This window comes from Bufo bufo, chromosome 1 (assembly GCF_905171765.1).
Source record: "Bufo bufo chromosome 1, aBufBuf1.1, whole genome shotgun sequence".
Classification (NCBI taxonomy): Eukaryota; Metazoa; Chordata; class Amphibia; order Anura; family Bufonidae; genus Bufo; species Bufo bufo.
Window position 1 is genome coordinate 230,052,813 of NC_053389.1, and position 12,448 is coordinate 230,065,260.

Here is a 12,448-nt window from a genome sequence, read left to right on the forward strand (position 1 = left end):
ACTGTCTACAGATCTGACAGCATCCGAATCTCCAAAGAGTGGAACATGAAATAAATGCACAACGATTCCTGCACTGAACCAAGTCTGCCATTTTAAAGAGGAGAAAAAAATAAAAAAATAAAAAAATAAATTTGTAACTTTAAATCAAACAAATCTTACCTTTTTTTTTTTTTGTATTTTTTTGTATTAAGCCATTCTGTTGTTGATTTACTTCTATGCTTTGGGTCGTTGTCCTGTTGCAACACCCATCTTCTGTTGAGCTTCAGCTGGTGGACAGATGGCCTTAAGTTCTCCTGTAAAATGTCTTGATAAACTTGGGAATTTATTTTTCCTTCGATGATAGCAATCCGTCCAGGTCCTGACGCAGCAAAGCAGCCCCAAACCATGATGCCCCCACCACCATACTTCACAGTTGGGGTGAGGTTTTCATGTTGGTGTGCTGTGCCTCTTTTTCTCCACACATAGTGTTGTGTGTTTCTTCCAAACAACTCAACTTTGGTTTCATCTGTCTACAGAATATTTTGCCAGTTCTGCTGTGGAACATCCAGGTGCTCTTGTGCAAACTGTAAACGTGCAGCAATATTTTTACTGGACAGCAGTGGCTTCCTCTGTGGTATCCTCCCATGAAATCTATTCTTGTTTAGTGTTTTACGTATCGTAGATTAGCTAACAGGGATGTTAGCATATGCCAGAGACTTTTGTAAGTCTTTAGCTGACACTCTAGGAGTCTTCTATACCTCATTGAGCAGTCTGCGCTGTGCTCTTGCAGTCATCTTTACAGGACGGCCACTCCTAGGGAGAGTAGCAGCAGTGCAGAACTTTCTCCATTTATAGACAGTTTGTCTTACCGTGGACTGATGAACAGCAAGGCTTTTGGAGATACTTTTATAACCCTTTCCAGCTTTATGCAAGTCAACAATTCTTAATCGTAGGTCTTCTGCGAGCTCTTTTGTGTGAGGCATCATTCACATCAGGCAATGCTTCTTGTGAAAAGCAAACCCAGAACTGGTGTGTGTTTTTTATAGGGCAGGGCAGCTGTAACCAACACATCCAATCTCATCTCATTGATTGGACTCCAGTTGGCTGACACCTCACTCCAATTAGCTCTTGGAGATGTCATTAGTCTAGGGGTTCACATACTTTTTCCACCTGCACTGTGAATGTTTACATGGTGTGTTCAATAAAAACATGGTAACATTTAATTCCTTGTGTGTTATTAGTTTAAGCAGACTGTGATTGTCTATTGTTGTGACTTAGATGAAGATCAGATCACATTTTATGACCAATTTGTGCAGAAATCCATATCATTCCAAAGGGTTCACATACTTTTTCTTGCAACTGTATATAGGAATGTGCAGCATGAGAGAAGAGATGTACAAACGTGTAGCACGAGAGTAGAGATGTAGGAACATAAAGCACAAGAGTAGAGATGTAGGAAGGTGTAGCATGAGAGTAGAGATGTAGGAACATAAAGCACAAGAGTAGAGATGTAGGAATGTTTAGCATGAGAGTAGAGATGTAGGAACATGCAGCACAAGAGAAGATATGTAGGAACCTGCAGCACGAGAGAAGAGATGTAGGAACATGCAGCACAAGAGAAGATATGTAGGAATGTACAGCCTGAAAGAAGAGATGTAGAAACCTGCAGCATGAGAGTAGATATGTAGGAACCTGCAGCATGAGAGAAGAGATGTGGAAACCTGCAACATGAGAGAAGAGATGTAGGAATATACAGCCCAGGAGAAGAGATGTAGGAACGTGCAATACAAGGGTAGAGATGTAGGACTGTGCAGCACGAGAGAAGAGATGTAGAAACCAGCAGCACGAGAGAAGAGATGTAGGAGCCTGCAGCACGAGAGTAGAGATTTGGAAAAATGCAGCACGCAAGAAGAGATGTAGGAATATACAACCCAAGAGACGAGATGTAGGAACGTGCAGCCTGAGAGAAGAGATGTAGGAACGTGCAGCAAGAGAGTAGAGATCTAAAAACCTTCAGCACGAGAGATGAGATGTAGAAATATGCAGCACAAGAGATGAGATGTAGAAACGTGCAGCATAAGAGTAGAGATGTAGGCATGAGGAACACAAGATAAGATTTGAAGTTAAAATTGTGATAAGATAATGATGGTGTAGGTGTAGGTTATAAACCGATTAGAGACAACGTATTATACAGAGTAGAGATAATAAATGTAGGAAGGTGCAATGTGGGAGATGTTTTGAGGACAGGAGTGAGACACTGAAAACTGGAGGTTATTGGCAAGCTGGAGGAGATGGAGGATAGTTAGTGTGCAGAGATGTATGAATAGATGTAGGACGGTGCAGGAGAAGTCCTGGAGATGTGGAAGTGCAGATCAATGGCAGAATTAGAAGTATAGTACACAGAGTTGAGAGAGCTGATGCAGGAAGGGGCAGAATGAGTAAAGTCATGGAGACAGGAGTAGTGCTCAGGGAGAATGATGAAGAAAAAGAGAGCATGAAAGGAGTTATTGTGGCTGGAGTGAAGGGGACGGTCACGCATAGTTAGGGTCCATTCACACGTCTGTATGTGTTTTGCGGATCCGCAAAACACAGACACCGACAATGTGTGTTCCACATTTTGCGGACCGCACATCGCCGGCACTCTCATAGAAAATGCCTTTTCTTGTCCGCAATTGCGGACAAGAATAAGACATGTTCTATTTTTTTGCGGTACAGAAGTGCAGATCCGCAAATGCGGATGCGGACAGCACATTCCAGCCCCATTAAAAATAAATGGGTCCGCACCTGTTCCGCAAAATTGCTGAACGGATGCGGACCCATTTTGTGGACGTGTGAATGGACCCTAAATGAGGTATTCCCACCTTAGACATTTATACCATATCCACATGATAAGCCATAAATGTCTGTTAGGTGCAGGTCCCACCTCTGGGACCCACACCTGTTTCCAGAATGGGAATCCCCAGTCCTGCCATGATGAGCACCAGGATTTTTCCACCCCTTTTATGCCCAGTATGAATTTTCTTTCAATGCCGGACTTCGGCATCTTTCTGTTCCCTCATTCTTTTATTATGTTCCGTCCTTCTTATGTTCCCCCTTCCTCAACCTTCTCCCTTTTCTCTCCGTTTGCTATCTCTTTCTTTCTTCCTCCCTCCCTCTTTCTGTGTCTCTTCCTCTCTCCTCCACCTAAGTTCACCTCATATTTTGAAGGTAAGCACGAGTCACCTGAGAAGGACACAGACAGCGTGATGGAGGTGAGTAGCGCTGTGTTATACTCGGGCTGCAGTACTCACCAATCACAATGCTCCATCCTGCGCTGCTCAACCATCCTTCAGCTCAATGCAACGACTTCCATTTTAATTGGCTAATACCGTACCTATAGATGCACCCTGGCAGTCACCCCATGACAACCCCCCTCCTCACAATGTACTAAACCCCCTATACATCGACCTGTTGCCATCATACGAGAAGGAGATCTTTTTTTTATACTAAAGTACTGTTCATGAAGACCCCACAAGTGAGGTATAGAGGTATTTCTGAGGCACAAACACGCGCTGTGTGGATGAGTCTATTCTTTCATAAGGAGATGCTGAAATGCTTTATGCTTCAAAAATGGCACCTTGTGAATAGATGCCACAGGCTCGTTCATTATTTTCACACATTTGTTATGTTCTGCAGCATTGCATAGTGGGTGGTGTGGTGGTCCAGGCACTAATACAAACTTCCTTTTGTACTAAGCAGATGACTACACCTTTTCAGCCAGGTTTTAGCAGATTTTACCGCATTTCTGCACTTTTGCATATGTGGGATATCCTCTTCTCTGTGCAGGCAGCAGGTCCCTGTATATTACTAAATCACTTTATTTTGCAGACCACTAGAAACTCATATATTTTTGGATATTTTCCCTAGATGAGAGATATTTATCAGTTTAATGGTATAAAACTGGAAAATTTGTATAGAAAAGTACATTCTTAACATCTGTGTCATCCTGTAATGATACAACTCTGTTGCAGGCCACTTAAAGGAGAACTTCTCTTCCATACTGTTTATATGACCTCCTTACCTGCACATTGTATAGGCTTTGTGTTTTTCCTATATTCACTGTTAAAGTCTGGTTTTAACTATAGCTGTTACCTTATTGACACATATTTTCCCACGCCAGAAAATATGTGTAAGACTCCCCCACTTTTTTGTGTCCATTTTTACTATACAATTGGCAGGTATCTACTGTACTGTAATGTACTAATATCCAATCAGGATAAAAGAGACTTAAAGGGGTTGTCTCACTAGGATATGCCTCCAATGTCAGATAGGTGTGGCTTCCACCTCTAGGACCTGCTTCTATGTCCAGAACGGGTCCTCCAATGTGAACGAGAGCACATCGTGCAAACATGGCCACCCTCCGTTCACCTCTCTGCGAGTTCCGAATATAGTCTAGCGCTGGCTCTTCTATTTCTGGCAGTCTCATAGCGGTGAATAGAGAGGTGGCCATGCATGCACAGTGCACTCTCTATTCACCGCTATGGGACCTGTGGAAACAGCCGAACTAATTTAAGAACTCCCATAGAAGTGAATTGTGAGCACGCCACGCATGAGCAGTGCCCTATACTTCACCCTAGGGGCCCTGTTCTGGAGGTAGAAGCGGGTCATAGAGGGGCGATCTATAACCCTTTAAAATATAGTTTTCAAGCCTGATCATTAGTGATCTACAGTGATGACTGGAGATTTCCTTTAAGTTGTCTTCAGACTCATGATGGTGGATGCAGGATGGGAAGTGGAGAACTGGCGGTCTGTAATGTAAATATCGATGCAGTGGAGATCACCCCCTTTTATTTACCACAGTGATGTGTCTTTAAGACCCTGTAGTCCTACCCTGGCATGTCACGCTCTATTAGGAGCCCCCCCAAGTGAGAATATATGGTATGAGCTGGATCTTAGATTCTGGGGGGGCACAGGGCAGCCAGGATTAGCACGTGGGATATAGTCTTGTAACATTTAATGCTTCTTTGGCTGTTTCTAAACTAGGTGTCAATTCACAACAGGCTTCAGACGTCCCAGCACAGCGGCCCCCAGGGGCCAGAGAATGGAGCTCCGGGCAGCACGGCTCCTAATGGGCAGCGGGAGGCTCTGCAGGCTGCCCCCTCCGACCGGCTCCTGCAGTGTCAGCAGATTGTCAAGGTGATTGTGCTGGACGCACCCGGTCGGGCATTGCCTGCCATCGACCAGACTGTCACCCGCTACCTGTCTGGGTCCTGCTCCTCTACTCCCGTGCGCAGTGTGGGAGGAACTGTCCACCAACCCCCTCTACCCCCGCCCCCTCCTCCTTATAACCACCCTCACCAATACTGCCCCCCAGGGGTCTTACTTAGAGAACGCAGGTATTCTAGTGGTTCCCGTAGTCTTGTGTAGTCACTGGGACAGGCTTTCCAGGACTGATCTGCCTGCACACTTACCAAGTATTGCACATGTAGCGCTTCCTGCCCACTCTATCCTGCCTGTATTAACTGGCACCCATCCTTGCACTCTCACCGCCCCCTGCACATGCTAAAACAGGCTGTTCTTGCACACTCACTTATATTTATCTCATACAGTATGTTCATCTACTTGCCCTTGCACAATTAGCTAGCCCAACCCCTGCCCCACTTCCAAAGAGTTGAGTTTGTGAATTTTTAGTAGACTTGATGCCCTCTAACCAATATTTTTATTGTGGAAGAACCTTTGTAATGATCAGCACGCCCAAGACAATCCTCCCACAGTCAGCCCTGACCCCCAACCTCCCATTCGCCTCACTTGGGATTCTCCTGTCCATTGCACAACTAGATTTTGCTGCATTGCCCTTTCTGCTCTCAGTTGGACGTCAGGTACAAGAAGATTTTGGAAAGATTTGGAGTTGTTACAATGGGACAAACTGTGAGAATTATGGGACCCCATGTGTCATTCTGATCATCACCGGAGCCACGTATCTTCACAAAAGAAGAGGAGCAAAAATGCACAAAAAGATGTTTCCAGCTTCATGCCATGTTGAAGAGTCTTCTACAAAGGATTAAGATTCACTAGTGTGATTGGTGATGTTCTGTAGAGCACCTACCCGCTGTTCATCTGTTTCTTCATTGTTATGATCAATATGGCCATCATGGGTTCACCAGTCATTTCCGGGTTCCTAAATGGCAAATCTGCTTAGGGAAGGCTGTGTGATGGCGTGTTCATTGAAGCTACAATAGCAGCCATATTAGTTGTCTCTCAGTTTCCCAGTAACAGAGAAAACTAAGAAAACATTGAACACAATTTAGTTACTTTCAGGCATTCTCTTTTGGGTCTAGATGGTGTCTAGACCTGCACCAGATTTATCACAGGGGCTCAGGCTGGATGATAAATCTGGTGCAGGGACAGACAGTTTTCTCTGACTCTATACCAACTATTGGTTGGCTTAGTTTGAGAATGAATTTAGTTTTGTTTTTTGTGGCACAATTTTGGAGCTAAATATTGCATATTAAGCAAGGCTACTTTCACTCAAAACCATGCACCTTTTCCAGTAAGTCATGTCCCCAGGCACAGATGATTTCTCTAAACCTAGATGTGCAAATTGTGCCACATTATGGCGCAATTTACACCAAAATCTAGGTACACTCACATTAGTAACTGTGAGCCCTTGTATTTCAGTTATTCACACTTTTCAAGATCTTTGCTTCTTGTCGGTGAATACAAACCTCATTTATGCCCAAAGGCTTAAAAAGCCAACCTAGCATGGGTGCATGGCTCATTATTATACATAATCATGAAACCTTGAAACTTGCCAATAGCTGAAAAACAAAGTATATTGAAACTTGCCGAAAGGGCTTTTCTGAGATCTTTTTTTTACTGATGGCCTATGCTCAGGATAGGACCCCCACAGATCAGCTGTTTGAGAAGGCAGTGGTGCTCGAGGTAGCAATGTAACCTTTGCGAGCTTAGCCTGCCCTAGGCCATGTAATGTCACGTTCATCGCCACATAACCTAGGCGCAGTTCAGCCCCATTGAAGTGAATGGAACTGAGCTGCAATACCAAGAACAACCACTATACAATGTACTGTATGGTGCTGTGCTTAGTGAGCATAGAGAAGACTGCCGGTGACCTCTCAAACAGCTGATCAGTGGGGGTCCTGGATGTTAGACTTCCACCATTCAGAGGATAGGTCATCAGTAAAAGGATCTAGGAACAACCCTTTTAAGCTTTTCCTACACAAAACTGGCTGTATATACCTTATGAATATATATCCTTTTCTAATCACTACATGCAAAGTCAAAAACCCTATCCCTGCTGATGAGCTTGCTGTCTTTTGTGGAGGCTTCATGTGATCACTGATGATGCACAATATGAATACCCAGTGGTTACTGCATTAACTGCATGGTGCATTATATACAAAATCAAAAATCTTATTCTCCCATAAGGTGAATACAGACTTTTTGTAGGGAGAATTTTTTTTTATGTTTCACTCTTCACTGATGTTTCATGAAATGGCTCCTCAACTCGTAAGGTATTAGCCACATGGTACATTACATGCTACTTCAAAAACTGAAGCTCCAGCAGAGGAAAACCAATGTTCTTCATGTTATCACATGTGGCAGTCTGACATAGGGGAATGATGAGCTTCGGGTAGGGCCAAACCATGATTTACATGTTGAATTCAAAGCCCCATTCCTGCTGATGAGCTCCAGTAAGGGCCAAGCTGTGTCTTACATGCACAGTTGAAAATCCTATGCCCACTGATAAGGTTGAGTAATGACCAACCAGTTTTTCATGGTGCAAATGCCATGATATCCATGATATTTCACAATAGAAATATTTAGTCTTAAGAGTATTAATTGTATAGTGCTTTACATGCTGAATCGAAAATCCTGTCCTCACTAATGGGCTTTCAAGGTGGAAGTATTTTGTCATCACATATATTTAGGGGTATTAACACCTAGTGATAAGCGCATTAACAGTGTGGTGCTTTACACGCTGAATTGAAAGCCCTATTCTCACTGATGAGCTCCACTAAGAGCCAAACAGTGTTCTTGTAAGTCATTGATATCTTCTAACATGAATACCCAGCCATTAAAGCATTAAATGTAAGGGCTACCACGGCAATGACAGTTCACAGAATTATATTTTTCTGAATAGGAGTGGATTGTTGTAGCGCTAGATTTTAAAAAGCATTTTCTTCATATTACCATAGGGCTATATCGTTAGCCCGGGCAACCTGTAGATTAGACAAGAGTTTTGTGCATATCAAGGGTGACCGTGGCTGTTTATCAAATTGTAATCTGTATTTCATTATGTGTAAAACCTAATCTAGAACTTATTGGAGTTGTCCAGGATTAGGGTACGGACAGACGTTCAGGTTTTTTTATGGTTTATGCTGTTTTTGAAGCCAAAGCTAGGTGTGGATTAGAAGAAGAAAAGTCGGATCTGCACATGTAGCACTAGGTCTTATTCACACAGCCAGTGTTTGGTCAGTGATTTCCAGCAGTGATTGTCAGACAAAACCAGGAGTGGAGCCTACGTATAGATAAGGTGTAATGGAAAGATTTGTACCTCTTCTATATTTTTGACCCACACCTGGTTTTGGCTTCATAGTCACTGACCAAACACTCATAGTGTAAAAACAGCCTTAAAGGGGTTCTCCAGGAATTAAGAAAATGAAAATACGTAAATATTACTTTAATATAAATATATTCCCAAATATCTTTTATTAGTTATAATGGCTTGTTTTCTCTGGGGAGCAATCATCAGGAGAAATAAAATGGCCGCCGTCCTATTAGTACACACAAGACCTGTCCTAATCACACAGGAGGACAAGTTACTTCAGAACACTGAGCTAAAGAGTCGCCTCATCCTCTTCTCTGCTTGTCAGGGATTATGATCCTGAATACAGATAAGATCTTCAGCTGAATCTCTGTAACAATGGAGTTCATGAGGAGACATGAAGTACAGTGAGGAGGTGGGAATGTGGCTGTGTGATTAGGACAGGTTTTGTATGTACTAGTAGGACGGCAGCCATTTTTTTTCTACCGGTCATTACTTCCCAGACAAAACTAGCAATTATAACTAATGAAAGATATTTGGGAATATATTTAAAATAAAGTAATATTTAAATATTTTTTATTTTTCATTTTCTTAATTCCCGGAGAACCCCTTTAAGCTAGCCATACACATTATACCTTTGACGTCCGAACCTGCCGAGAACGGGTTCAGTGAGTGTGTGAGGAGCTCCCGACTCTGCTCCGACAGATGATGTCGGGGGAGACAAGGATTGGGCGAAATAAATATTTTCACCCAATCCTTTTGTTCTCCGGGGAGATAATCTGCCACCAGAACTGTCTGGCGGCAGCTTTCTCCGCTTTCCCCATAACATACACAGATCTGTTTGGCCAAGCGGATCATGTATGTGTATAGGGAAGCCGGGAGGGAGACTGGAGAGATAGCTGTCAATAGTTTGGCCGACCACTATTGACTGTGTATGGCCAGTTTTAGAAAAACATGGCTGCTTTTTGTAGTATCATACCTGTCTGAGGGTTGTGTAGCAGCTGTGCTTTATTAAACTGAATGGGGCTGAGCTGTAATGGACAGGTGCAATACTGATATTGTCAGAAATCAGCCATGTTCTTGAAATCAACCCTAGAAACCCTTGAATATATATTGGCAAAGGTACTGAAGAGGATGATGGTTCCAGTCAAGCAAGGTGGAATAATAAAAGTTCCATTATTTGGAGAAAATATGTATACGGATACATACAGCTGTACAACCGTTATTTATTTATTTTCTTTTAGCCAGCAGGTGTCACTGTTTCAAGCTTGTATATGGAGAAATTTACTTTTCACAGGTAACAGCTGCAGGCAGAAGATGGTACTGCGTTTTTATTTTTATTTTTTAGAACTGATAAATAATATGTATTTAATAAACAAAAAAGAAAATGTCTATTTTAATGATACAAGCTCTATAAAATAGGTAGATACTTATAGTGGATTGTTTTAATGTCACTAGTACAATATCTCTTTAACCATCCAATACTTGCAATTTTGTCTTGTTGGCATAGATGCTATCAATGTGCCAAATTAATTTTTATGATGGAAATGTTAATAGAAGCTCCATCCTACCCTGGGAGACTATTGCAATTACATTAGTTAGCTATGTTATACATTTAGATTTTATTTTATTTTGTAATGTAAATCAAATCCTTTAATTGTTCTGTTAAATTGTCCAGATTTCCAGGGGACTACCTTGGTAAGAGAGCACTTTTGACTGTTGATAAATATGAATTATAGAATACAGGCTCCTATTAAAAATGGCAAATCCAGAGATTCATCCATGCTGGGGTAGTGGGGGGGGGGGGGGGGGGGTATGATGATGGACTAAATGTGGACATGTGACTGAGCACCCAGACACCTGTAATATTTTGTAACTGATAAGAAGTGAATATTTTATCTGTTATATAGAGATCTAGAAATAACATGAGATAATGTTACCTTTATTCATTGAGTCTGTCTTCTGTCTTGGAGGGACCATGGGGGATGTTCTCTTTGTAAGGCACTCGTCATCACCTGTACAGAATATTGTGACCAAGAAAGAAGTGATCTGCAGAGCTTCCTGTCATGTGTGATAATGTCCGCTGAAGTGCTGAATCTAAGCCTATCATGTGTGCTAGTGTGTGATCAGATGCTGTATCCAAGCCTGTCATGTATTATATGGTCTTGGAGAACCACACAGCTCTGCATTCCACATCATGTAGTTAAGGGTACTTTCACGCTTGGGTCAGAGGATTCCGACAGGCAGTTCCGTTGCCGGAACTGCCTGCCGGATCCGGAAATCCGTATGCAAACGGATAGCATTTGTTTCTGGATCCGGATGCGGATCCGTCTGACAAATGCATTGAAACACCGGATCCATCTCTCCGGTATTTTTTTTTTTTTTTTTACGGAACAGTTGGTACCAGATCCGGCATTAATACATTTTTAAATGGAAATTAATGCCGGATCCGGCATTCCGGCAAGTGTTCCGGAATTTTGGCCGGAGAAAATACCGCAGCAAGCAGCATTTTCTCCGGCCAAATACCGTAAGAGGGACTGAACTGAAGACATCCTGATGCATACTGAACGGAATGCTTTCCATTCAGAATGCATTAGGATAAAACTGAAGCGTTTATTTTCCGGTATTGAGCCCCTGTGGCGGAACTCAATACCGGAAAACTTTAACGCTAATGTATGGAACTCTCTGCCTGAGGAGGTGGTGATGGTGAGTACAATAAAGGAATTCAAGAGGGGCCTGGATGTATTTCTGGAGTGTAATAATATTACAGGCTATAGCTACTAGAGAGGGGTCGTTGATCCAGGGAGTTATTCTGATTGCCTGATTGGAGTCGGGAAGGAATTTTTTATTCCCCTAGTGGGCAAAAAATTGGGCAAAATTGGCTTCTACCTCACCGTTTTTTTTTGCCTTCCTCTGGATAAACTTGCAGGATGACAGGCCGAACTGGATGGACAATTGTCTTTTTTCGGCCTTATGTACTGTGTTACTATGTTACTAATGTAATATTGTTGGCGGGGGCACATAATATTCTGCTCAGTGGCTCATAGACACTTGCTACCACAGTATGAATCATGACACATATGACTTACTTTCCAGGTCAATTACAACAGTAAGTTAGAACAATAAACTCATAGTATATAGCAAAAATAGAGCCGTACCATGTTAGCCAGATAAATCTATGTGATGTTAAATACTTTTGCCTTAAAAAAGACAAAGGTATTATAGCAGTGATACTTTTTTTGGGTAATCAAAAAAATTGCAAGCTTTCATAGCATAGAGACTCCTTCATCAGGCAGTATACCACCACTTCTATGTGCCAGGCCACTCCTTCTTAACCACTGCTATGTACCAGGACAATCATTCTGTCCCAGGCCACTCCTCCACCACAATTATCTGCCAGGCCATTTCTCCACCACTACTATGTGCCAGGCCACTCCTTCCCCACCACTTCTATGTGCCAGCGCACTCCTCCACCACAGTTATGTGCCATTCCACTCCTCCATCACTGCTATGTGCCAGGCCACTCCTTCTGCACAACTACAATATGCCAGGCCACTCATTCCCCACCACTGCTATGTGTCAGGCCACTCCTCCACCACTGCTATGTGCCAGGCCACTCCTTCTACATCACTGCTATATGCCAGGCCACTCCTTCTACATCACTGCTATATGCCAGGACACTCCTTTTACATCACTGCTATATGCCAGGCCACTCCTTCTACATCACTGCTATATGCCAGGCCACTCCTTCTCCGTCACTGCTATGTGCCAGGCCACTCCTTCTCCATCACTGCTATGTGCCAGGCCACTCCTTCTCCATCACTGCTATGTGCCAGGCCACTCCTTCTGCACCACTACTATGGGCCAGGAGACGACTCCTCCATCATTTCTACGTGCTAGGCCACTCCTCCATCACTGCTATGT

At 42.9% G+C, this 12,448-nt stretch overlaps 1 protein-coding gene across 6 annotated transcripts in view; it reads left to right on the plus strand.

The window, feature by feature from the left end:
- IQSEC3 (IQ motif and Sec7 domain ArfGEF 3) overlaps positions 1 to 6,143 on the plus strand; it is a 148,880-nt gene extending 142,737 nt beyond the window's left edge. The window contains exons 13-15 of one of the 6 annotated variants that reach the window (XM_040436318.1): positions 3,187 to 3,230; positions 5,002 to 5,154; positions 5,827 to 6,143. In XM_040436318.1, coding sequence (XP_040292252.1) covers positions 3,187 to 3,230; positions 5,002 to 5,154; positions 5,827 to 5,919 — 290 coding nt within the window. In that variant the 3' untranslated portion in view covers positions 5,920 to 6,143. Of the gene's footprint in view, positions 1 to 3,186; positions 3,338 to 5,001 lie in introns of those variants that run through there. The other 5 variants (XM_040436325.1, XM_040436334.1, XM_040436311.1 and 2 more) reach the window with 5 other exon arrangements.
- The last annotated feature ends 6,305 nt before the right edge of the window (positions 6,144 to 12,448 follow it).